General features: G+C 44.3%; 1 protein-coding gene across 3 annotated transcripts in view; it reads right to left on the bottom strand.

The window, feature by feature from the left end:
• Positions 1–27368, bottom strand: part of CIT (citron rho-interacting serine/threonine kinase) — a 161518-nt gene that overhangs the window by 122066 nt on the left and 12084 nt on the right. For all 3 annotated transcript variants that reach the window (XM_070400230.1, XM_070400231.1, XM_070400232.1), the window contains exons 5-9: positions 20827–20928; positions 9672–9814; positions 8214–8307; positions 1681–1884; positions 103–256 (exon numbers count right to left, since the gene is read on the bottom strand). In XM_070400230.1, the coding sequence (XP_070256331.1) occupies positions 103–256; positions 1681–1884; positions 8214–8307; positions 9672–9814; positions 20827–20928 (697 nt within the window). The remainder of the gene's footprint in view (positions 1–102; positions 257–1680; positions 1885–8213; positions 8308–9671; positions 9815–20826; positions 20929–27368) is intronic.

Here is a 27368-nt window from a genome sequence, read left to right as displayed (position 1 = left end):
TTATAGTTTATACCAGCTTCTGTGGGCCACAATAATTTCAGATCATTCTCAAGTGTTTCTGAATCCCAACCCCAAAATTGAAGGAACCGCAGGTCTACTTACAGTTACGAATGTTATTCCAGTCGATTTTTGAGAAAAAAGGATGGCAGCAAAGGCCTTCAAACTTCAGTCTCTCTTTCTGGCCACACAACAAACTTTGAATCAGATCCAGTAATTCACTGCTAACTTTGGGGTCATCTGGAAACTTCAAAAACCGCTATTCCAAAAAATAAAATAATTTCCTTAGCAAATTCAGCTTCATATGCCCGATGTTAAGAAAGTACTTCTCATATATGCAAGTTTCTTTTTCTTTTTTTAAAGAAGGAAGTTTTCTGCCCTCTTCACTTTGAACCAAAGGCAAGCTCCCAAAATAAATGGCCTGTTCACAGGAATAGGCCTCATTTCTTTGCAAGGGTTCAATACTTTTCATGACTTGACCCCTGCTCCTTTCCCATTTCATCTCACTCCATTCCCCATCTCCCTCTTGGCTGTCCCACAATGATGAGCTATTTAAAGCTGCCTGAACAAATCATGCTGTTCTGTCTGCCTAGAAAACCCTGCCCACCCTGAGCCCTTCTTCCCTGCCTACCTCTTCCACCCTATCACTCCCTCCTGCACACTCCCTCTATATTCTGCTTTTGCACACATACATGTATTCTGATTTCTGTATGATGAGGAAGGAAGAAAGCAGAGAACCTTCTCCTTGCTCATCACTGTAAACCTGATACCTAAATGTAGTGAGTATGATCTACTCATTGCTGAATGGTGGGCTAAAATAAATAAGGGAGTAAATTAGCCCCAAGAATCATCTAACTGGAAACTTTAACTCAAGAGGAGACTCAAGAATAACAAATAACTATGCATGTATTAAGCATATAAAATATGTATTATACATAGAAAAATATGTATTAAGTATTCCAGAAAGATGAAATTGGGTGAGATACAAAAACCTGTGAAAACACTTCTCTTTTTCCTTTTGGTTGAAACTAAAACATTTATATTTGTCATATCTTTAAGAAATGGGCTCATTGTAGTGAATAGTCAGTTATTAGAAAATAGTTTTAAATACTACTTTATATATATTACTGTATTTCTGATCCATGCCCTCAATCACATTCGACAGCTCGCAGCACTACGAAGCCGTATATAGCATGACATCAGGAGCATGGACTGCAAAGCCAGACTCCATGTTATTGTGGACAAGTTACTTAACTACTCTGTGCTTTGGTTTCCTCATCTGTTACAAGAAAATAACAATATCCACCTCACAGGTTGTTGGAGAATTTGCCAAGTTAATAAACTATATTTCATCAGTTCTAAGACTCACATTTATTCACATTTAACAACACTGAAATCAAAATGCATCTTATACTCAATCAAATATCAAAGATTACCTGGCAGCAGGTTTTCTTTTTTAATGGTACACAAAACAATGACATAGGCTTACAATTAATTACTGGCAGCTAAAAGTCAATAAACTACAAGTAACGAAGTGTTTAGAACAGCTTTTGGCATAAAGTAAGTGCTGTATAAGTATTTGCTATGTTATTAACCAGTACTGCAGGTTTACATTACAAACGCTCATTCCACAATTTTTAACATTTCTTAATATTACCTCAAAATCTACTAATAGCTCTTTACCTGGAAATTCATGATGTTATTAAAGGTTCTGGCCGAAGTTCCCTCAGTGAACGGAGACCTCCCATACACCATCTCATAAGCAATAACTCCCACTGACCACCAGTCACAGTCGAGGCTGTAGACACCTTTTCCGTCCCCATTCATCACTGTCAACACTTCCGGGGCCATGTAATCTGGGGTCCCAATCGGGAGTTTGGCATTCACCTGGAAACCCATAAATAAAATGAACACAACAAGCTTTCAATTACCCTCAAATATATTGCGATCAGCCACATTTCAGACACAAGCTGATTTGCCGCTAATTACTCTTCTTCCAGGCACTTAAACCTTCTGTCGAGTGGCACACTGTTAGGAAATGCAAATGACTTACTACTTCTTTTAAGCACATAGGATAATCCAAAGGGAAAGGGCAAAGAGCTGTTGATATACCCTTTGGTTATGCAATGAGAGGGGAGTATATACGTGAAATGGAAGATAGCTTTTCTGGTACACATTACGGATATGATAGAACTTCTCGTACTTACGAAACAGCAGTGATAATGAATCCTAAAGATGAATCTATAAGATCAATCTACCCATTACCGAAACACTGGCAGCTAGTTGGCAACACAATATTACAAACGTGTTCTATCTCAAGTTTAAATATTTGGAATCAACATTTTCACTTTGATCCATCCCCAGGGCAAGATATGAAAATGTGCACACGAGGTCAAATGTTACTGAGTTCACTTTCCTCACCCCTCCTCCTCCTGTTCCTTGTTCCCTCCCCACTGTTCAGAAACCAGGGCCCTCCAATCCAATGGCACCCAAGCACCCGACCTTGGCAACGAAAGATTAGGACGATGTAGCAGTCTTTTTATAAAGCTAAATATTTTCCATTTAAAGAACTGTCCTTTCTTTTTCTGAGAATTTGTCCTTCTGGCTGTTTTGGTATTTAAATGTCCTTTGTTTCTTGAAATGATGCTCATGACAGAAGTAGGTTTTCTGCCCCTCACCCCACCCCTTCGGAGGCAACCTAGTAAGTCAGCAACAACCCTTTTGGTCTTCAAAATTGTTTTGAAGTTTCATTGAGCCATGAAATTTGAAGTCTAAGGATCACCTCTCTAACCTTTTTCCCCATAAACCAGAGAGGGCCTGATGTTAATCATATACAGTGTTGACCAGCTGTCCAACAGGCTTCTCTCACATCAGCGGTTACATGGCACAAAAGAACTTTCTCCCCATTAAAGGATGTTAAGTGCCCCTCTGTGAGCCAAGAGATTTTATGGGCGAGGCCACATGTCTTTAATGCTGGGCTTTATATCAGGAAAGTAAATTCGCTTTGATTGGGAATTGAGAGGAAAGCGAGTGTTTAGAGGTCACTAGGAGGTCTCCTTTCCCCAGTGATGAAGACCCAAAGCTCTTCCAACTCTAAGTTTAATTTTGTCTATTCCTCTGACCCAGAGGCCCAGAGTGATAGGAAATGGACTCATTTTCCATACTCCCCCTGTTTCCGCCGCCTGCCTCAGGCCCACCATATGTTTTCCCAAACTGTAACCCAGAAAGCAGTGTGATACTGTTACTCTTGACACTTGGGCCATCCACTGCTTTGGGCAATAGGCTCTCCACTGCAAATACCCATTTGGGAAAGCTACATGGTCACACCGCCCAAGAACCCCACGGGCCTGTGTTGATGGACAAAAGTGAAGAGAACGGAGGAAACATATGGTCTAAGACAGCACACCCTAAGCCTGAGGAACTGAAAGTACTTACATCAAGGGGAAGCCTTGACGCTGGGAAGCCTCAGCCCAGACTTCTGTGCTTTAATGTGTGTGTAAATGTTAATGAGCTCAACATAGGTTAGGATGAAATTGCAGGGTTTTGGTAAAAACCATCAATACTGACAATGAGAAATATCTTTTAAATATCAAAATAAGAAAATAAACACTATAATACCTTGATTTAACCAGGTGTTGGTAATGCCACTGTATCGTTGATTAAATGCTTACCCTTTATGCCTAATTATCTTGCAGAAACATTAATACACAATCCTCAAATGTACATCCTTTGCATATGTTGGGTTTTATTTTATCATCACACTAGGTTGTTTGAGAATATTCAGTTCTCCCTGTTTGCAGCTCACATCGCTTGGTTACTTGTCCACAACCAAAGAGTTGAAAGGAACTTGACTAGGTCATGTGTACCAGCATGACCCAGCAAAGGGTATAAACTGCCAATCCCTCATTTTCAAACTCACTGTTAGACTTATCAAAGAGAGTCAGATAACTCCCCAAGTAATGCCCATAACAGATATGTGACCATAGGCATCTGCCTCATCCTTTGTAAATTTTAAAGAAAAATACTCTTTGGCTTGCTCTTTGTATATGTCCTACTATAGTAATTAACAGTAATTAACAGACTCTTAATTGCCATTAATGATTACTAAGTTTCCATTAGCTATTGACCTCCAAGCATATTAAACCTGTTTAATATGTAACCTCACACATCTTGATAAGGTTTTTGCAAGATGTTTTCATTCTCCTCTGGGGGCAATTCACAGCCAGCTAATATGGGTGAGATATCAAAAAGGGAATCATGTACTAGAGCCCAGTCCAGCACACCATCTGACAAGGCCCCCGTTTTGTGAAGTTTCATTCATCTTCACTATATTGACAGGGGAAAAAATACACCAGTTCAGAATGAGATGAGAAGAAAATGACTAAGAGGCAGAAGGGTCAGTCATATTTAGAGAAATAGAGGGTTTTAAAAAAAGAAAGAAAAGGATTAATCTAGCAGATTCTTTTATAAGCAGAAAGAAGACAAGAAGAAGGTAAGAAAACCACTGTTTTCCTCTTCCCAAGCCCCTTCCCATAAAATGCTAAAACTATATAAAACTGCTTCAACCTACCTTTCCCCATCTCACTGCCCAGGGCATAAACATACACCTCTGCAGAAGCAGGGGGCTAAGAAATTCTCACTCCAACATAAATCTCAAAAATGGCTATCTCCTATGGGTTTCCAACTGATCAATGGGGCTGATTTATAATCTTTATGTATAATCTTCTTACAATTGTTTTCCTGAGCTGAGACAGGTTAAAAATATTAGCTGTTTACCATTCTTTGAGATTCTAATAAATGAAGTGGGTGACCTAAGTCACACAGCACGTCAGTGGCACATCCTAGAACACCCAAATCTCCAGGCAGTAAGGTCTACCTGTGCTTACTAAGAAAAATACTCCAAAGCAATATTCTAAGAAGCTTGAAATAAAGACAATGGAAGATAGAAAACAACAGATTTAAGATTCACAAATATCCAAAATACATAAACAATATTTGTGAGTGGTAAGGAAAAGAATTAACAGACTTGGGGTAACATACAATAATTTCAGTCAATGTGGATTCAATTTTATATAGTGTATTTTGAGTACAAAAAACATTTAGAGCTCTGACCGGTTTGGCGCAGTGGATAGAGCGTCGGCCTGCGGACTCAAGGGTCCCAGGTTCGATTCCGGTCAAGGGCATGTACCTTGGTTGTGGGCACATCCCCGGTAGTGGGTGTGCAGAAGGCAGCTGGTCGATGTTTCTCTCTCATCGATGTTTCTAACTCTCTATCCCTCTCCCTTCCTCTCTGTAAAAAATCAATAAAATATATTTAAAAAAAAAAAAACATTTAGAACCTACTTAAGGGCTATAAAACATTCTATTTAAACTTTTTTTATTTGAGAAACATTGATTTTGTTGTTCCAAAATGTTATTTATGTAATCATTGGTTGCTTCTTGTATGTGTCCTGACCGGAGGTCAAAGCCACAACCTTGGTGTATAGAGACAACACTCTAACCAACTGAGCTATCTGGCCAGGGCCATAAAATCTTCTATTTAATGGAAACACATTTCTAACCTACCTCCATTGGTCAAAAATACAAATAAATAAATAAATAAAATTATAATTCTACTAGAGGCCCAGTGCACAAAATTCGCAGTCCGGGAGCCCTTGGGGGATGTCCCCACAGAGAGTGGGCCTAAGCCATCAGTCAGACATCCTTAGCCCTGCCGCGGAGGCGGGAGAGGCTCCTGCCACCTCTGCTGTGCTCACCAGCTGTGAGCCTGGCTCAGGGCTTCTGGCTGAGCAGTGCTCCCCCTGTGGGAGTGCACTGACCACCAGGGGGCAGCTCCTGCATCGAGTGTCTGCCCCCTAGCTGTCAGTGTGCGTCATAGTGACCAGTCATTCTGCCGCTCTGTCGATTTGCACATTAGTCTTTTATTATATAGGAGGATATCCATACTCGATCTAGACTGCAGATACTTGGTTTTCTATAATAAAAGGGCCTTTGCACTTACAACAGTGCTAAAAACCCCTACTTCTCTGGTTGTCACATGCTCGCCCTAGAAGCAGGAAGTTCTAGAGAATGATTCTGTCTCCACAAGGAGAGGAGTGCAATATTCTTGAGTGTACAGGACTGAGTACCATCTCCTTGACCCAAATAATCCGGGGTTAAGCTCGTTGAGCTGCCAATAAAATAGTGTCTCTGGGAGGCTCCCTGCTGGAGTGAAGGTGCTACAATTAGAAGTGAAAAGGTCAGTTCGAAGCACTGAAAAACAGAACCGGAAATGAATGGGAGTCCTGTCTCTGCCACAAGGGGTCTGAAGAGAATGACTCCAGATGCAGAGATAGGGCCTTCGTCCTAATTCCCATTTCTTCAGCAAGCAGTGACACTGGATCTTAGCCTCGCATTCTGAGCAGGTTTATTGCAAACACATTAACTAGATTTCAGATGCTTCTCAATCCACAGCAGTGATTCTCAACCCGGGGTGATTTTGCCACCCAGGGGACATGTGGTAATGTCTGGAGACATTTTTGGTTGGTTGTTGCAACTGGAGGAGAAGGTACTATTGGCATATACCTAGTGGATAGAGGCCAGGGATGCAGTTAAACATCCTGTAACACACAGGACAGCCCACAACAAAGGATTCTCCAGACCAAAATGTCAGTGGTGCTGACTACGTACCTATGCTCCAATTATCAGATTATGTACCTATGGCCCAATTTATTTCTAGATGCATAAGATTTTGTTACAAATGTAATGTACAAGTTTTTTTTAATCTTATGTGGTAAAACTTCTGCTGTATTTAACTTTTTTTGCAGAGCTTTATTCCACCATAATTTCAACACCTACATTTTCATGCCTGTTTTGGAATTGCACATAATTTTAAAAACAAAATGTTTTGGTTCTATAACCTAATTCTTAATGTAATGGTCAAGAGGAATAGATTATAAAACATAATTTGAAATAATACCCACCTTTCCTTCAAGAAATTTGAGAAAGAAAGGTAATTCTACATATTGGCCTTTACAAAAAGAACTTAACTCTCACAGTTGGGGGGCATTTCGAAGAGCAGCTCCTCTAACCTCTTAATTTGTGCATTTTGACTAGAATCAGTACTTTCTGGAAAAAGAATAAAAGGCCAAACTCTTAAGGACTTGTCTAGGTCACCGAGTGGTTCAGTTGTGAAATGAGTCTTAAAACCTAAGTCGATTTTCTCTTAGACTTATCATTTTTTGCATAATTGACCTCCAAATTCACATTTTAATATGTATCAACTTTATTAGATTTTTTTAATCTTTTTTTTTTTGTCATCTTTTTCCTAAAGTATTCTCACTCTTGCTCTCAATAGCTGCCCTCCTGCCTTACTATTTAGCACATGGGATATTTGTTAATTTTTACCATAGTTCCAGGACTCAGGATTAACATTTTGAGCACTTGGTTCTTAACACCTAGGGTATTTGGTTCAAATGCTCTGATGATTAACTTTAATTTTGCTGCATGAAAAATAGAGGATTTGAAATAAAGAAGATTACATTTCATCAAAATATTTTAAGGTTAAAAAAAACCGTAATGTAACAGAAGACAGTCTCTACCAGGCAGGGAAAACAAAATAAGCACTTTTCTCTCTTTTAAACCAAACTATAAGAATGTTTCTAAAAATGTCTTGAAGGATGTGAACAGGTATCCTATCTAATAATAGACAAAGATGCAAATTGACCATACCTTCGCTACATCCACCATTGGCTAATCAGAGCGATATTCAAATTAACTGCCAACAAAGATGGAGGCTAATTTGCATATGCCGGCTGGGAGCGAAGACTGAAGACACCGTAGAAGGAAGCCAAGCAATGGAGCCGAGGTAGCGGAGACGGGCAGGAGAGAAATGGCAGAGACGGGTGGGGTAGGAGCGGCAGAGAAGGGCGGGAGAGAAGCAGCAGAGAAGGGCGGGGTAGGAGTGGCAGAGACGGGAGCGAAGCCCTATTCTTGCAGGAATCCTCCTGCAATAGGCCTCTAGTTATACATAAAGGGTGCCAAGGTCAAGTAAGTCTGGGAAACAGCTCTGGGTCCCCATCCCCACTCTCATCCCCCTCGAGAAGTCATTTCACACACTGTCAGAAAAAGGCTCCAAAATGTTACCCAGCTTTATCCCAGTATTTCCCAAACTTATGAGGATCACAGCACGCTTTCCAGTACAACCTCTATTACACTAGCTTATTGCATTTTGTTACCATCTTATTTGAGTTCATTTTAGCAGCTGATCCAAAATCCACCAGCTTGATGTGTCCCGTCCGATCAATGAGAATATTCTCAGGCTTGAGGTCTCTGTAAGAAAATCAGGCCACAAATTAGTGTTGTCTTCTCCATGCCAATCAGCAAATGCCTGCTTACCTAGGATATTGATTCGGCCAAGAATTAGTGTCTGCTGTAGAAAACAGTATGGAGTTTCCTCAAAAAATTAAAAATGGAACTCCCATTTGACCCAGTAATCCCACTTCTAGCAATAAATTCCAAGAAATCAGAAACACCCATCAGAAAGGATATATGCACCCCTATGTTCATAGCAGCACAATTCACCATAGCTAAGATTTGGAAACAGCCTAAGTACCCATCAGCAGATGAGTGGATTAAAAAACTGCGGTACATCTACACAATGGAATACTATGCTCTGTAAAAAAGGAACTCTTACCATTTGCAACTGCATGGATGGAATTAGAGAGCATTATGCTAAGCGAAATAAGCCAGTCAGAGAAAGAGAAATATCACATGAACTCATCATTTGTGGAATATAATGAACAACATAAACTGATGAAAAAAAAATAGATCCAGAGACAGAAGTATCGAACAGACTGTCCAATCTCAGAGGGAAGAAGGGGGAGTGGTTAGGGGGGTGTTAAGAGATCAACCAAAGGACTTGTATGCATGCATATAAGCATAAGCCATGGACACAAACAGTAGGAGGGTGAGGACATGTCGGGGGGGAGGGGGGGGGGAATGGTTGGGGAGAGGTCAATGAGGGGAAAAGGGGAAAAGAGACATATGTAATACTTTAAACGATAAAGAATTTAAATTTTAAAAAAATCTAAGTGTCTGTGTTCTGCTATACAGACCTCCCTATTGATGGATATAAATAATAAGCACACATTTGCAAAATACATTGAAGAAGAGGAGGAGGAGGAGGACTCCTATGATTCCTGGTATAACCACATTCCATTCCCACAACATTCTTGGGGACATAAAACATCAAATAGTGAGGATGCACAGAAACACTTTTCAAGCGAGGATCGTGCGGAACACCTTTGTAAATTACAACAGGCGAGGTCAGAAGTACAATTCCATGGTTCTCTTCCTACATGGTATGTCAGCTCCTTCGGCAAGTCAAACTCTGTCTTTCTACCATGTAACGCAAAGACCCCTCTAAGAGCTCCTGGTCTTAATTAACTACGTTCACACACCTAACTAGCAAACTTGAGAACGTTACCATTCTAGATCTATTCCACTGTTGAATGGGCAAGCTGAAATGACTGCCATTTTGGAAAATTTCATTTCAGCCAGTTATAGTTAAGACTGGCTAAAAATTAGATGAAATGTTATTTTGATGCCTAAGTCATTCATCCATTCATTCTATTGTTGGAACTCTTAGGTGATACAGTTAAACCCTCACTATTGTACCAGAGAGTGTCACTTACCGATGTACATATCCCATCAGATGAACGCTGTGAACAGCCAAAATCAGTTCAGCAAGGTAAAACTGAATCATGTTTTCATCTAATTGGTCCTCATATCTATTCAAAAGTGACAGCAAGTCCCCTCCAGGCTGATAGTCCATGACCTGTATAGAATGCCAAAGCTATTAATTCTTCATACACACACACAAAAAGGAAATGTCTCAATTAGATCCTCAAATCCTGCCTGACATGTTATAATTACGATGTCTCCACAAAGTAATGAAGATGTGTGAGACGTATTATAAGTCACGTAGAATGAGGTCCCTGCCCTAAGGAAATGGTATCTGTTTCCCAAGAGAATCAATAAAACGAAAGACTAGTACCAGACCCCATGCACAATGTCTACAAGGCAAGCTTGAGAAGTTGAATTAAATCCTCCCATGCGCCCACCCACCGGCACTGACAGGCATCCCCGAGGGTGAGTACACAGCCTGGATGGAAATCCTGGAGGACAACGAACCTCTGCACCCCTTCTGCATTCCCCTCAGCGCCCAGCGGAACACAGCAGGCGTGCAATAAATGTGATACCATCTTCGCCTTTAACCGTCAGTCAGGGTGGAAGGCAATCTGACTCTATTAAATATTTAAACGTGAACATATACTCTTTGGTCTCATAGTCCACTTCTGACTATTTTACAGGAACTTGTAATAGCTTGTAGACAGATAAACAGATTCACTGCAGCACTGTTTGTAACGCAAGAAAAAAACCTGGACGTCACCCAACTATCCATCAGTAAGAAACTGCTAAAATGTGATCCACCTAAACAGTAGGCTAAGATGCAGATATCAAAAATGAATGGACTCGATCTATTCACACTGCCATGGAGAGCTGTCCATGGTAATATCGAGTGGCATCCTATGCAGGATAAAGTACAGCTCCTTTGTTGTGAATGTAGGAAAAAAAACACAAATTATTACATTTGTTAGTATATACACAGGGCGGTTAGTGCCCTGGCTGGTGTTTCTCAGTGGTTAGAGCATTGGCCCACACACCGAAGGGTTGAGGGTTCAATTTCCGATCAAGGGCACATACCTGGGTTGCAGATTCAAGCCTTGGCCCTGGTCGGTCGCATGCAGGAGGCAACCAATAATTCTCATATCAATGTTTCTCTCTCTCTCTCTCACTCTCTCTCTCTCTCTCTCTCTCTCTCCCCCCTCACCCTCTCCTTTCCACCCTATCTAAAACTCAATGGAAAAAATATCCTTGGGTGAGGATTAACAAAACAAACAGAAAAATATTTGATTAGCAAAAAACTTCTCCCACACAAAGAACCCTCTCAATACAAAGCCTGGCACCAACAAGGCCGTCCACATTGTTCACGTCCTTTCACTCTGGGAAGTGAATTCTCTCCATCCTCCTCCAAACTCCTGTTTGCTTTTAGTCCAGAATTAGAAGAAAGCTCTAGTCAAGTCAAACAAGGAGCGTTGGCACATATCCCCAGAGGCCCCAGGCTGGTCAAGTAAAGACTCTGCCCCACACCGAGCCAGCCCCACGCCAGAGGCCCCAAAAGGAATCAGTGACTTGCATGTCCTCCCGGAGGGCTGCACATCACCCAGGACTCTCCCCCATTCACATGGCATCACACACATGGCAGATACTCAACCAGAGACTGGACAATTTGAAGAGTAAGGTTCCATTTGATTTGATCTATGAACTAACAAGAACAGCAACACTTAGCAGGGGAGGCAGCTAAAATGTAGACTTCATGTCCCCCAAATTCACAGCAGACATAAGCTACTTGTCCCTGTGCTGAAGGAGCCCACAGGAGCCACCTAGCTGCCTATAGCTCACCCACTCACCTCAACCTGGTTTTCTATAGGCCCTGGTATGTGGGTGAATGAATGCTAATTTTGATGTCTGTTTTACATACATATTACCATCAAAAAGGTCTTAAACATCCCCCCAAGATTCACAGATAACACTAGTAGTCACACTTTTAGAATGGAAATGTCTTAAAATAAGAACAATGCATATTTATGACGACACGTAGCAGTTATAAATTTTCTAACCTGACTCTATTAAAGATGTGAAAAATGGAACAGCTTTTAAGTTTAAGGATGAGAAAGTCAATGCATAGCAGCCACTGACAACTTTTAAGAACTCACAAATTGACCACTATTTAGTACTTACCAGCTATTCCTGAAGAGTCCATTTGTAATAATCAGTAAAACAGTTTAGAAAATAAGAACCATCTCTTAGAAAGGCAAAAAGATATGCATGCTGTTCAAAAAAATAAAATTTCCTGAGCTAGAAATCTCTGCCCAAACTAGATTTGCCTTTTCTACAAGTCAAACAACTTTTTATTTCTTCAAAACCAGGGCTGATTGAGAAGACAAGCAACAAAAATTACAACAGCTGCTAGGCAGCATGCTCCACAACATGAGGCCAAAGAGACATACGAAATTACAAACCTACCTAAATAGACTGGGTACTTATCAAAGAAGCTACTCGAACTTGACCCACCAAGATGATTCCAGATTACCATACAAAAATTCCAACTGGGCACCATTAGGAGAACTTAGCTTGGCTATTTATTGAGTAGATTTGGCTATCCCAAGATGTTACCCATATCCTAAACTTATCCTACTGGGATAGTTGTTCATCTGGTCTGAATGGAGCCCATAGGGAAGATGGCGTGGCTGGGGCCAACCCCAGCTTAATCAATCATCTTGCTGTTGAGCTTAGAGATACAATAAAGAACCAGGACTCGGGCACTTTCAGAAAACACATTTGGGCTTTTAAAAATGGTACCAAATCAAGAGGCTCCAAAAGCATCATCAAAAGTTAAAAACTAAGAGCCAAGCCAGTTTGGCTCTGTGGCTAGAGTGTCAGTCTGTGGACTGGAAGGTTCCAGGTACAATTCTGGTCAAGGCACATACCTCGGTTGCAAACTCAATCCCCAGCCCTGGTCAGGGCAAGTGCAGGAGGCAACCAGTCCATGTTTCTCTCTCTGTCTCTCCCCCTCCCTTCCACTCTCTCTAAAAAAATCAATGGAAAAATATCATCGGGTGAGGATTAACAACAACAACAACAACAAAAAGAATAAAGATTAACATTCCAAAAAAAAAGAAAAAGAAAGAAAAAGTCACAAACTAAGAGTCTTTAAGAGCGGCATCAACAGAACACTATCAACAAATTAAGGCCAAAGTTCCAGACTGATCATTCACATCACTTGGTTTTACTATTCAGTGGTGCCCAGTGAGATGTTGGTCCCCCCAAAATATGGTTTCTAACCTACTTAGACTGGTAAGTCCTTTGGACAGGGCTCCTCAAACCTGCCTACCCACCAGAATCACTTGGGTAAGTAAGCACTATTTTAAAACAGATAAAATATATTCATCCAAATAAATATGTGAGTGCCTACTATGTGCTAGGCACTGTTTTAGATATTAGGAAAACAGCTTTCTTCATGGAGCTGGAATTCTAATGGAATGAAAAAATTTATTTTTAATTAAGCAGCATGAAAGCGTAAAGTATGTCTCTTCCCATCCTAACCATTCAGGATCTTGTTAAAAATGTGGATTCCAGGGACCAACTCAGACTCCATGGATCAAGCTCCATGGGTGGGGCCTAGGGGCCTGCATTTTTGTGCGCTACCAGGTGATTCTAATGCAGCCAGCCCAGCCCTGTACTAGACCCGCTGCCCGGGGCTCCCTACTCCGACCAGTTGAAAAGTTTCCATAGCAAAGGTGCCCTTGTATGAAACTTGGCCTTAATACAACTATCACTTCTGTTGTGTACATTTTTTTTTCAATGACTACCTGGAGCCTTTCTGCAAATCAAGACAAGATCACTGACAACAAAGGGCTGGAAAGTAACCAGGCTGTCGGCACTGAAGCAACAATCCCCCATCTTTGCAAGGACGAGAGATGTCCCCGCACACACTGAACAGCTGCAGGTCACCCAAACGGCGAGTGCCAAGGCATGGTAATCAAAGGCCGGGGAAGTGGGAGGAGGAAAGAGCCCTGCAGTGAAATAGCCCTAAATAGTGTGACAACCCTGCGATGGCAGAGAAAGCACAGCAGCTGACAGACGAGCCAGGCTTGGAGCTATAATGGACTTGCTCTTTTAAAGCAAAGACATTCAGGCCAACAGAGACAGACCCTTCTGATGACAGCAGCTGCAGATGCTAATTAAAGGGCAAGTCTTATATGCTTCTCTGTTGGTGTTTGCGTCCATACCCCCAAGTACAAAGATGGCGAATCCCATCAGCTGTGCTGCATTTGAAACCAAGAGTGAGTGTGCAAGTGGGTGTGTGCACACGTACACACACACACATACCTGCACACTTGCTTACACATGTATGCATATGTAGGGTGTATGACTATTTAATAGTTCTTTAGTACTCTATTCTAATTTGCCTAGGGTGTCGTTAGAGCACACTGTGCTGGCCATCACTTGGAAATATTGTAATATTGTCCTTGAAATGCTTGCACTACAATCAGCAAGCCTAAAAGTGCCATGGAAACATAACGACGCTATTGGCATCACTACCTGCTCTGCCCGGTATTCCTGATCTTTGGCATGAGGGAGCAAGGAAGGGATCCTCTAAGCAGAGTGGGCCCTGGCAGAGACCCTAAATTATTCTTGAAGGGCAAGATGACCAAGAGAAAAAGAGAGGAGGCCTTTTATTTCAGAAACTATGAGTCCCAGCCTGATTCATCCATGAATTCAAAAACTCATTGAGCACTGAATCACCCACAGTCCTGGCCAGAAACAGATATCACAAACTAGGTAGCAGAGGATATGAATTAATGAAGGGGCTATTTCCGAAGGCATAGGGAAGGTTAAAGGAAATAGACGTGGATGGTGAAACACCTGTGGCTAGCTAACAGCAGGGGAATGAGTAGGTAACATGCTTGGCCTAAAAGAACCAGAAAAGGGATCTCAGATGTGTATACTAATACTAATACTAATACTAATACTAATACTAATACTAATACTAATACTGAAGGAGTGGGAGGAAGACGCAGGAACCAGACGCTAACTATAGCTATACCAGTTGCTATAGGATCTTGGTTCTCAGAGTGGGGTCCAGCAGCAGCAGCCTCACCTGGGAACTGATTACAAATGCAAATTCTTGGGCCCCGCCCCAGACCGACTGAATTAGAAACTGAGGGTGGTGCCAGGCAAACTGGGACAATGTAACTAAACAGGGACACCTAAGATGGTAAAACTCTAAATTCACTCACTTGAAATATGCCTTGAAGACCAGGACACAAAACAACTATGTCAAAGGCATGGAGAACTCAAACCCCCAAAGGTAACACACTCAGCAACTGAACTGGGGTCCATAAAAGGTATTAAAATCTTATTTCGCCATTGAGAAAATTAAAGCTGAAAAGGCCAATGACTCCGGACAGACCAGACCAGGAACAGTAATGAAACAAGGACCTACATTGGAAGTAACAGCCTCCTTCTGACGGGCAGCTGTCTTCCAAACCCTGGCTCCCGAAGCAGCAGCGCGTGAACACGCTGGCGAGTTCTGAGACAAGCCTGAAAACTGGGTAATCTTACCAGTGAGATCAAAACAGCACATGTCTTTGCTGTCAAAACTATCGCAAGCTGCCACATTTCAGTAAAATAAACAATGAAGTTGTATTCGCTCTCTCCAGACTCCCAACGACAGCACAGGCTGGTGTTCATACAGGCCACAGGGTCACTGCCTGGAAACAGCCCACCTCTAAATTGCTCCTACACAGAAAGGAAAGACTGTCTACATAATTGCATGGCTGTGCATTGAAAGAGAAACAGGAAGAATAGAGCAGTAATCCCAAGCAGGACATGAGAACCAGGGTCATGTTAGAAGTGGTTTGGGATGCGACAATATAATGTAATAACAGTCTGGGAGGTGGGTCTAGGGAGCCTGGCTTCAAACCCACTGCTTTCATCTCTGTGGCAGACTATATAACTTGTCCCCCAAATCCATTCTTCCATTGTAGTAAGAATTTTAGCTGGATATAGGCTATGCAGCTAGACAATACAGATGTGTAGTCATGTGACGAAGGTCTGGTCAGCAAAATGTGAGAGGAAATGATGTGCCCCACTTCCATATCATCCTTTGTAAAAGACATGTGGCTGCTCTGCCTTGCTCTCCTTTCTCCTACCAGTTGGGGGAAATAAAGGCATGAAATGGTCCCAGTTCAAGCACATCGATGAATACAACATTAGGGGGAATCACAAGATGGAAGGAAACCGAGTACCTGAAGTATCACAGCTGCTCCACCTGCAAGGACTATATTTTGTGGTCTTTTCATTACAATACCTTAGCCCAGTGGTTCTCAACCTTCTGGCCCTTTAAATACAGTTCCTCATGTTGTGACCCAACCATAAAATTATTTTTGTTGCTACTTCATAACTGTAATGTTGCTACTGTTATGAATCGTAATGTAAATATCTGATATGGTCTTAGGCGACCCCTATGAAAGGGTCTTTCGACCGCCAAAGGGGTTGCGACCCACAGGTTGAGAACCACTGCCTTAGCCTATACCTTAACTACTACCTCCCTGTGTGCAATAGAGGGGAGGGACATTGGGAATGAGCAGAGGGAAGCTGATATAAGGCCACAGGAGGGAAAGAAGATTCATGGGTTAGTTGTAGGCTCAGTGCTAAGGCTGCCTGAAGAGATCCACAGTATAAAAAACATCAATACAAAAAAAACCAGCAAGCTTTAAGAATTTCACAAAGAATGTAGATGTAACAATATTACAAGTGATGAGTTGCAAAACCATGTTTCCTTTGTAAAGATCAGCTCCTTAGTGGAAGGACACTGGCAAAGGCATCTGCTATTCAGAACTGAACAGATTTCATCATGAACCATATTAAAACAGCACTATTTCCATGGGCCACCTGCCAGAATGCAGGACTAGCCCTGTTAGATAGAACCAGATGTTACAAAGAACTTGCTACAATTTTCTATATACCAGGAATTGTAAGCCACATTCATTAGTATGTAACTACAAATGGGAAATTTTTAACCATCAAAATTCCAAAGGGCCCAAGTTCAATTTCCTTGCATTGCACTCCAAATTTTGAAAATCCCAGTGTCTATTTTAAATTATACACTTTAGAGTAACAAAACTCATACTGCTAACATATTATTTCCATAACACAATGAGTAAATTTGTATACAAATCAAATTTCTGTGAAATCAATCATGAATTCATCCAATAAATATTTCTTAAGCATTTACTTGGGGAAACTCTACTGAAGCAAGGGAGACATAATCCCTCCCTTCATGGAGGGAGTAGCCCGGTGATGGAGACCAACACCCGCTCAGAAAGAGGAAATACAGGGGTGCAGTGAGTCCAGTAGAGAGTCCGGCAGGAATTTCTAAAAGAGTAAGTTATATAAGTGTCCAATCACTGGGTTGTGCACCTGAAACTACTATACTGTACCTCAACTCTTATTTAAAAATTTTTTTAAATTATTAAAAAAAAAAAAAAAAGAATTTCTAAAAGAAGTATCATCTGGTCTAAGCCCAGAAATTGAAATCAGAGTAAGCCAGAGAAACAAAGAAAGAGGGATCAGCATGGAGAAAGGTCAGGGGCAAGTTCAAAAAACCAAAGGAAGTTTAGGGTGAATGTCAAGGGAAAGGAAAGAAATGGTAAGCACAGGATGGAGACATATGCAAAAAAAAAAAAAAAAAAAAAAAGGCCATGTAAACCACGTGGGAAGGTCTGGACTTCATCCAGAGTGCAGCAGGGAGTCTTGAAGGGTTTTAACAGCAGGACGACTTGGCTGCACCGTGTGGAAGACCTGGGGGAAGGGCAAGACAGATGGCAGGGAGAACACTAGGAGGTTAATGCAGTAATGCAGGCAAAAGATGGCGGCCGGAACTCACACCAGAAGCAGGGCTGGAGAACAGAGATAGCGCTGAGAAATATATCGGAGGTGGAATCCTATAGGTTTTTTTTTCATTAATACAAAGTGTTTCATCAATTAAATGCATTTGCATTACCAATGATGTTCAACTGCCAGGGGAGCTTACCATGATTTGCATGTTTCCCCAAACTTCAAAGGTTTGATGATCTCTAAGTGGTCAAACGGTATAATGGAAATTTAGAACTTTATGATACCAAAGTAGATCTACAATCCCCTGATCTTTCAGCAGAATGCATTCCCAGGTTTCAGAAGGGTAAAATGTGCATATACTTTATATTATGTAACACCAAGGGTAGGGCCTGGGATAGCACCCTGTAATAAAATACATTCATAATTTTGCAGCAAAATGGATGAATAGTCGCACTAAAGGGAATAAATAAGAGAGTTCAGGTCAGGTTTTGCTGGAGTTCAAGTCAGGCTTTGCTGCCAAATAAGTAACAAAAGAACTTGAGGTTATTCAGAGCTCTGGGTGTTTCAGAATTGCAGATAAGGGATGGTGGATCTGTAATCTCACCTTGATTCCTATACTAAGTTTGGATTTTTATATGAAAACTGTACCCTTAGCAAGCATTTTACTCCAAAGTACCACAGTAATTGAGAAGACAACACAGACAAGGAGATAATTACAAGATGCCATCAGTGATACTCAATTGAGCTACTAAAGAAGGGCATAAAAATGCTGCTGCAACCAGGTATCAATGTGCTGAGGCAACCAGAACTCCAGAAAGCAGCTGTTTTGTGATCATTCCCATCTTGCAAGTCGGCGGGTAGATAACCTGAGAAGATGGTCCTTAAGCTAAGGATGCCGATGCCAGGGACAAAATCCAGAGGGAAGGCCCAGAGCGAAAAGACCCCAAAAAGGAAACCCCTGCAGCCGGGAGCCATCCTAGCAGAGGAACGGCAGGTATTCCCAATCCATGAGCTATTCCAGGAAGGCTATGTTCGAGCAGAAGTCCACACCAGTTAAGTCCACAAATTAAAAAGAAAGGGTAGGTTCTTACCATTGTGACAAAGCCAACTGGTAAGGATGAAAATGGGGACACCAAAAGAGTTTAAAATTCTCAAAATGCCCAAATATTACTTCCTGAAGATATGCTTTGAAAACTGTTGAGCCATGAAAAATAACAAAATAAAAGACAATGGTCACTCCTAGGTTCCCTCTGGTCATCCCCAATGGCCACCACAGAGACCATTCCCCTGAAGCAACTGAGCAGTGTGACTGGACCAGTAGTTGTCATCTGAGTTACACAGAACACTCAGAATTTGTCATCGCCCTACCAAAGCTGACCTCGATAGTGTTACAGTCCTAAACAATGCGTAGTTTTAAGAAGAAGCTGCATGAGATTGGATATCTAGAAGGTGAGCTCTTCAACCCAGAGGAAGAGAAATATGAGCTTACAGAGCAGTGCAAGGCAGACCAGAAAACTGTGGGCTCAGCTTTTGCCAAAAATCAGTGCCTTTCCTAGTTCCAAGATTGCTTGTATTGCCTTGAAAATAAAGCTTATCCTCACAAGCTGGTCTTCTAAATCATTTGCAGAGTTCTAATTAAAATATCCACAAGAACAATAACAAACAAACAAACCCCTGCTGGTTTCAAGGGAATTTCTTTTCTGCAGGCTAATCAAGAAGTCTGCTACCACCCCCAAACATAAGGAACTCTCTCAGATACAGACACCACAAGGCAATTGTTGCATTTGCAGCAAATATCCTAGGATATCAGTGAACCTAAAAACACATCAAGGTCATTTGTGAACGACAGGCCTCCATGCCCCAGATCTCAAGGAAGAAAAGCTTCCCAGACAATATTCAAGGAAAAGAAGTTTCAGGCCATAAACAAGGAGATGTGGTGCTGGTTTTGAAGGAGCATGTGGCTGGTGCAAGGCCAGTCTCCCAACACAGTCTGTAAGAATGTCCTTGCTTAGAAGGCTAGGCGGGGGGGGTGGGGCAGGAGGAGGGCTTCTCAACTAATATGAAACCAAAGTACATAAACTGTTTATTCCAGGTTGGAAATAAAGGCAGTAACGTCCCCCCAAAAGAAGCCCCGTGAAATTTCAAGATAAATAGAAACCCATCTCTCTCTTACATGATCCTCTATACAATTTATATAGTCTTGTTTTAAGGGCTGAATCAGAGACAAAAACTGTTTCTAGGATACATTTTATTTTTTTACTTTAAGAATTTAAACCCCCAAGAACCTAAACAAGACCCCAAAATGAATTTTAGCGTTCTACAACTTATGTTACATGTATATCAGAAATACCTATGGCGCCATTCAAAGAGTGAGGCAGATCTGTATGTACTAATCTGGAAAGATGTCCATGACAAATCGTTTAAAGGCAAAAAGCAAGGTGAAGAGCAGAGCAGAGAGTAATATAACATTTTTTGTAAAATAAACTATACATATGTGTTATAAATATAGACATAGAAATACTTTTCCCATGAGGCACAATTAAGAGTCAGAGAGAACATGCATAACCATTAATATTTGTTCTACTAGAAAATAAACTAGAAAGAAAGAGCATTTTCCCTTCTATGTCATACAGTTCTTCAGTGATTGCATTTTCTTAATAATTATGAATTATCTCAATTTTTAAAAATTAAAACTTTTTGCCCAGCTGGACTGGCTCAGTTGTTTGAGCATCATCCTGTGCACCAAAAGGTTGCCAGTTCGCTTCTCAGTCCGAGCATATACCAGGGTTGTAGGTTTGATCCCCCGTCAAGGAGTGTATGGAAGGCAACTGATCAATGTTTCTATCTATCTATCTATCTATCTATCTATGTATCTCCAAGCATGTCCTCAGGTGAGGATTAAAAAAAAATTTTTTTAATGATGTTAACTAGACTTATTGTGGCGATCATTTCACAATATACACAAATATCAAAAAGTATTATATATCTGAAATATAATTATTATATATCAATTATACCTCAATTAAAAAATTAAAGCAAGACTCTATTAAAGGTGATATCAGACTATTCCCAAATAAATGATTTCTCATTATTGACCTTTAAGTCATAGCTATACTACCCAACAGTAAGTGGGGCTGTTTCTAAATGGGCTAGCCCTTAATCTTTAGGGTAAGAAGAACAGGAAGACACCTGGGAGTCAGAAAAGCAACTGAGTGAATGAGAGGTACCATGGACTGTCTGAGCAAGAACCACATTCAGTTCTATGACTGTGATATCCAATATCAGAGCACTGGCTACTTGCAGATAGACACAAATACTCACCAGATAAAGGTTATTTTTGTCCTGAAAGGCATACTGTAAATGGGGGATCCAAGGACTTGTGCTCTGAGATAATATGTTCCGTTCTTCCTCAAAAAATGAAACCTAGAGGAAAAAGAAATCTTTTAGACAATTATAATACAAAGTAAATGTGAGGGAGAGAAAAATGCCCTTTTCTCTCTTTAAGCCTAAACTAGTGTCTCTAGTTTTAAAAAAAAATCACTTAGCCCAGCATCCCACAAATCTCACCCATTTTCTTACTTTGCTCGCAATTTTTGCCAGATCCATATATTATCTGTCCAATTATTTTCTTAGTGTCTTTCTTTAAAGTCAACTCACTCTTTTTAAATCTAAGTACTTTCTCTTTCTCTTCACCTCCCCTTCCTGAACTGTTCAGTCTTAAAGCCATGTGGAGCAGAATAAGGTGAGCATCAGTGCCGGGAGGTAAAAGAGAGGCATGGTGGCCCAGAACAGGATACCAGGCACAAGCAGGATGAGAAGGGCTGCAAACATGTGTGGGGACAGTCCAATATACGGTATCAACAGCCATGCAGGGTGAAGAAGGCATCCACATATAGGGACGCTCTGAGCCCACCAAAGGGAGGGGCAGCACCAAAGACAGATTAGATGCACATCCTATTATAATAAAAGCCTAATATGCAAATTGTCCCCTCCACGGAGTTCAGCTGGGAGTTGGACTGCTTGACCAGTCGCTGTAATGCGCACTGACCACCAGGGAGCAGATGCTCCAATTGATAGGTTAGCTTGCTGCAGGCGCTGGTGGGTTGCACTGGAAAGTGAGGTGTGAGGTGAGAACCATCAGGAAGGTCCCTGGGTTTGGCCCAAGCCCCGAGCAGAGGCGGGCGGGGGCGGGAGCCAGGAGGGACCGGGTAGTGTGGGAGGCTGTTACTTGTGATCCAAGAGCTGTGGCGTTCTCAGTGTGCAATTTATAATCTTCAGAGCTGCTTCTTTTTATTTGTTAAGTTTCACTAAGTACTCCAGGAGAGTGGGTAGCACCATTACGGGGAGACAGGCCAGGACCTGAGGCCAAGGGGCAGCCTCAGGCTCAGGGACGCAGCAGAGAGGGGGGCACGGCTGAGTCCAAAACTTGAAAGGAAGCGGCGAGGGGCAGAGGGTGACAGCTGCACAGGGGCCTAGAAAAGCTCCTGGGTGGGGGCAGCTGAGGAGCCCGGTGCCTCTCCCATGGGACAGGCTCCACATCCCTTTCTACTCCTCCCTGTGACCTGTCACCCCAGCTCTCCTCCCAGGCCCGCCCCGCCCCACACAGCCCTGCCCCTCACAGCCTTTGGGGAGCTCCGCCCCTGGAGCAGAAAGGGGAAGGCTGCAGATAGGAGGTCGCAGGAGGAGGGGGCAGAGCATGGCCCACAAATTTAGATGGAGGGGAGGGAGGGAGAGACTCTACAGGACTGGGGACAGAGATGGGCAGGGAAGGAGGGCCATGCGGAAGCATCCCCTTGGTTGAAGTAGAAATCCTGACCCCATTTTACAGACCCCAGCAGAGTGTGTGTGTGTGTGGGGGGGGGGGGGGGGGGGGGGGGGGGGCGGGGCAGTTGGGACTGGATGGATTGAAAGCAGCGATGTTTGATTCATGGCCTGTTTATTTTTATTTTTGTTAATATATTTTTATTGATTTCAGAGAGGAAGGCAGAGGAAGAGATAGAAAAATCAATGATGAGAGAGAATCAATCTGCTGCCTCCCGCATGCCCCCTACTGGGGATTGAGCCCGCAACCCAGGAATGTGCCCTTGACCGGAATCAAACCCAGGACCCTTCAGTGCGCAGGCCGTGGCTCTATCGACTGAGCCAAACCATCTAGCGTGACCCATGGCCTATTTAAAACCGCTGCAGTAGGCTGAGCAGGGGTCTTACCACGATGGTGTTACCTGATAATGAGGGTGTCTCTCCTAATGTTGGGTAATCAGAACTGCAGCGAAGTAAAGACACACCCATGGAACCTGCAAAGGATTCCCATGCACACAATGCAATTTACTTCATGTGGCTGCTGAAAGGGTGAGCAGAGCCTTGGAACGACATGAGGTCTCCAAGACCAGGGGCTGGAGGGAAAGTGCGTGCTGAGCATTCCGCGCCGGGAGTTACAATCTATATATATAAAAGCCTAATATGTTAAGTGTCCGACCAAGTGGTCAACCGACCGGTAGGTTAGCTTGCTGCTGGGGTCCGGCTGATCGGGACTGGGCGAGACAGGGCTGGACACGCCCTGGAGCTCTCCCGCGGTCCCTCCTGTGGTCCCTTCCCGGCCACCAGCCCTGATCGGCCCCGATCAGGACTGGGCGAGATGGTCCTGATCAGGCCCAATCGCTGGCCAGGTGGAGGGACCCCACCCGTGCACGAATTTCATGCACCAGGCCTCTAGTCTATATACACTGAGTGGCTAGATTACTATGACCACCTGACGTTCGTAGGCAAATTAGCTATAATTTCGCGTTGAAGTTGCTAGAGGGCCAGACCATTATAAATAGGGAAGCAGGTTGTTTACCACGACAGAAGTGATTTTGTTTCTGAAGATATGGGTGAACAACGTGATTTAACAGCCTTTGAACGTGGGATATATTTGAACGTGAGTGGCCAGATTATTATGACCACCTGATGTTTGTAGGCAAATTGGCCATACACTGCATCATATGGGATATGGAAGCCGAAGGCCTGTTCAAACACCTTTGCTGTCTGCAGTTACCAAGATAAAATGTCTCCAATTTGCAAAGGAACACAAGGATTGGACAGTCGAGCATTGGAAAAAAGTCATGTGGTCCGATGAATCACGTTTCCAGTTGCATCATGCAGATGGTAGAGTGGGAATTTGGCGAAAACAGCATGAAAGCATGCACCCCACATGCATGAGTACAACCCTTCAAGCTAGTGGGGGCAGTGTTATGGTTTGGGGCATGTTTTCCTGGCAATGATTTGGGCCCTTTAATTCATGTGGAACAATGTCTGAATAGCACAACATACCTAAGTATCGTTGCTGATCAAGTTCATCCTATCATGTTGATGGCATATCCCAATAGAGATGGCTTCTTACAACAAGACAATGCGCCATGTCACGGTGCTCGTATTGTGCAGGAGTGGTTTCAAGAACATGAGAGAGACTTTACCTTGCTTAGGTGGCCCCCACAATCACCAGATCTCAATCCAATTGAGCATTTGTGGGACGAAGTTAAAAGAGCCATCAGGCAGCTGGTTCCACAACCATCAAATCTCACAGAACTGGACAGTGCTATTCATCAGGCATGGTGTCAGATTCCTCATATCACCTTTCAACATCTCGTGGAGTCAATGCCAAGAAGAATCGCCGCAGTATTGAAGGCAAAAGGTGGCCCAACAAAGTACTGATGGGGTGGTCATAATAATCTGGCCACTCACGTTCAAATATATCCTACGTTCAAAGGCTGTTAAATCACATTGTTTACCCATATCTTCAGAAACAAAATCACTTCTGTCGTGGTAAACAACCTGCTTCCCTATTTATAATGGTCTGGCCCTCTAGCAACTTCAGCGCAAAATTATAGCTAATTTGCCTACAAACGTCAGGTGGTCATAATAATCTGGCCACTCAGTGTATATAAAAGCCCAGCAACCGAACGGCAGAACGACCGGTCTACCAGTCTCTATGACGTACACTGACCACCAGGGGCCGGACGCTCAATGCAGGAGCTGACCCCTGGTGGTCAGTGCGCTCCCACAGTGGGAGTGCCACTCGGCTGACTGGGATGAGCAGCTGCTCCGCAGCGAGAACAGCTGCTAGCAGGCCCAGGGTGAGACCAAGTCTCTGCACCTATCAAAGACCTGAGACAATCCAGACTCTGGCCTGACCCCACCAGCTGATGCAGGCCCTCTAAAGTGTGTTCTAGAAAGAGCACAGGGAGCTGGCATAGGCAGATGGCAAGAGGGGACATGACTATGGACCTGCCAGAGAGGCTGTCCTGATGGCTGAGGATCCTGGAGCATGGCTGCCCCAAACATCCCCGATGGTGTCACCGACCTGGCATCACACATCAAGAACATTCACCAAGTGGCTTTGGGGTGCAAAGCTCTTCAGCAGGTTCCTCCAGGACACAGAACACACCTTTACCCAAGACATTACCCCGAAATATCAGCTCAGACTAACTTTCTCATTCAGCAGCTGGTCAGAAGGCGGGTCCACCGCCGTTCGGCTGACTGGGATGAGCGGCGCTCCCACAGCGGGCTGATCCCGGCAGGCCACGCCCCTCCACCAGTGCACAAATCTGTGCACCAGGCCTCTAGTTTTACACTAAAAGGACTGTTGCAGGGCTGGAGCAGGCAAAGTAACAGTACAAGACCCTGAAAACCTTGTACCAGAAAGCAAGACAGTACTCAAAGGTGGGGATATGCCAAAAGAACAAAAAGCCAATCTAAAGAGATTCTCATGGGTCAACCTGGTGACAATCCTATCTAATAATAGACAAACATGGTAATTAACCGTACTCCGACACGCTTCCCATTGGCTAATCAGGGCGATATGCAAATTAACTGCCAACCAAGATGGCAGCCGGCAGCCAGGCAGCTGAAGCGAACAGGAGGCTTGCTTGCTCCAGTGATGGAGGAAGCCAAGGTTCCCCGCCTGCCACTGCCGGCCTCTGAGCTGCACTCTAAGCAACTATGTTGCAATTATAGAAGCTAAACAATCCCCAGAAACCTGCTTTCAACCAGCCGGGCCTCAGAGCTGGAGTTGCAACAGTGTTTCAATTATAGAAGCTAAACAAAGCCCAGATACCTGCTTTCAGCAGCCGAGGTCTCAGAGCTGGAGCCGAGCCTCAGAGCTAAAGCCGGCTCTCAGCTCCAGTGACAGCCATAGAAGGTAAATAAATCCCAGAATAAAAGAAAAAAGAAAAAAAGGAGAGGTTGGGAGCTTCACTCACCTGCCAGCCTGAAAACGACCCTCAGCCCCTCACCCAGACTGGCCAGGCACCCCAGTGGGGACCCCCACCCTGAAGGGGGTGTGACCAGCTGCAAACAGCCATCATCCCCTCATCCAGGCTGGCCAGGCACCCAAGCAGGACCCCCACCCTGATCCGGGACACCCTTCAGGGCAAACCAGCCGGCCACCACCCATGCACCAGGCCTCTATCCTATATAGTAAAAGGGTAATATGCCTCCCAGCACCGGGATCAGCGGAGCCACGAGGCCTCCCGAACCCAGGATCAGCGGAGCCGCAAGGCCTCCCAAACCCGGGATCAGCGGAGCCACGAGGCCTCACGCCCCGGGATCAGCGAAGCCGCGAGGCCTCACGCCCCGGGATCAGCGGAGCCGCGAGGCCTCCCAGCACCGGGATCAGCGGAGCAGCAAGGCCTCCCAGCACCGGGATCAGCGGAGCAGCGAGGCCTCCTAGCACCGGGATCAGCTGAGCAGCAAGGCCTCACTGCCCCGGTGTCAAGCGGAGCCGCGAGGCCTCCCAGCACTGGGATCAGTGGAGCCGCGAGGCCTCCTGGCCCCTGGAGCAGCGTGACAGGGGGCAGCGCCCAAACCCCCTGATCGCCCTGCGGCTGTGTGTGTGACAGGGGGCGGGGCCACAACCTCCCTATCCGCCCTGCTCTGTTCGTGACAGGGGAAGGCGCCCCAACCCCCTGATCAGTCCTGCTCTGTGCCTGATGGGGGGAGCTCCCCAACCCCCTGATCCGCCCTGCTCTGTGTGTAACAGGGTGGAGCCACAACCACCCCATCGGCCCTGCCCTGAGTGTGACAGGAGGGAGTGCCCCAACCCCCTGATCGGCCCTGCTCTGTGGGTGACAGGGGGTGGCGCCCCAACCCCCTGATCCGCCCTGCTCTGTGTGTGACAGGGCGCGGTGCCCCAACTCCCCTATTGACCCTACTCTGTGCATGACAGGGGGGAGCTCCCCAACCCCCTGATCGGGCCCTGCTCTGTGTGTGACAGGGTACGGAGCCCCAACCCCCCTGATGGGCTCTGCTCTGTGCGTGACGGGGGCAGCGCCCCAACCCCCTGATCGGCCAGCTCTGTATGTGACAGGGGTGGCGCCACAACCCCCTGATCCGCCCTGCTCTGTGAGTGACATGAGGTGGCGCCACAACCTCCCCATTGACCCTGCCTTGAGTGTGACAGGGGGCGGTGCCCCAACCCCCGAATTGGCCCTACCCTGAGCATGACTGAGGGTGGCATCGCAACCTCCTGATCCGCCCTGCTCTGTGCATGACGGGGCGGCGCCCCAACTCCCCAATCGGCCCTGCTCTGAGCCTGACCAGGGGCTGCACCTAGGGATTGGGCCTGCCCTCTGCCACCCAGAAGCAGGCCTAAGCCAGCAGGTCATTATCGCTTGAGGGGTCCCAGACTGCGAGAGGGCACAGGCCGGGCTGGGGGACCCCCCCCCCCCCCCCGACCGAGTGCACAAATTTTTGTGCACCGGGCCTCTAGTTTAAGTATAAAAATCTATACTAATAAAAAGGTAATATGCTAATTAGACCAGACATCCTTCCAGACAAAGCCACAGTGGCGGGGGTCAAGGCAGAGGCAGTTAGGGGCAATCAGGTCA

This window comes from Myotis yumanensis, unplaced genomic scaffold (genome assembly GCF_028538775.1).
Source record: "Myotis yumanensis isolate MYYU_CA2020_CCGP unplaced genomic scaffold, mMyoYum1.0.hap1 SCAF_19, whole genome shotgun sequence".
NCBI classification, from domain to species: Eukaryota; Metazoa; Chordata; class Mammalia; order Chiroptera; family Vespertilionidae; genus Myotis; species Myotis yumanensis.
Note: the sequence above shows the minus strand (reverse complement) of the source record. Positions and strands in the feature narration are given on the sequence as shown.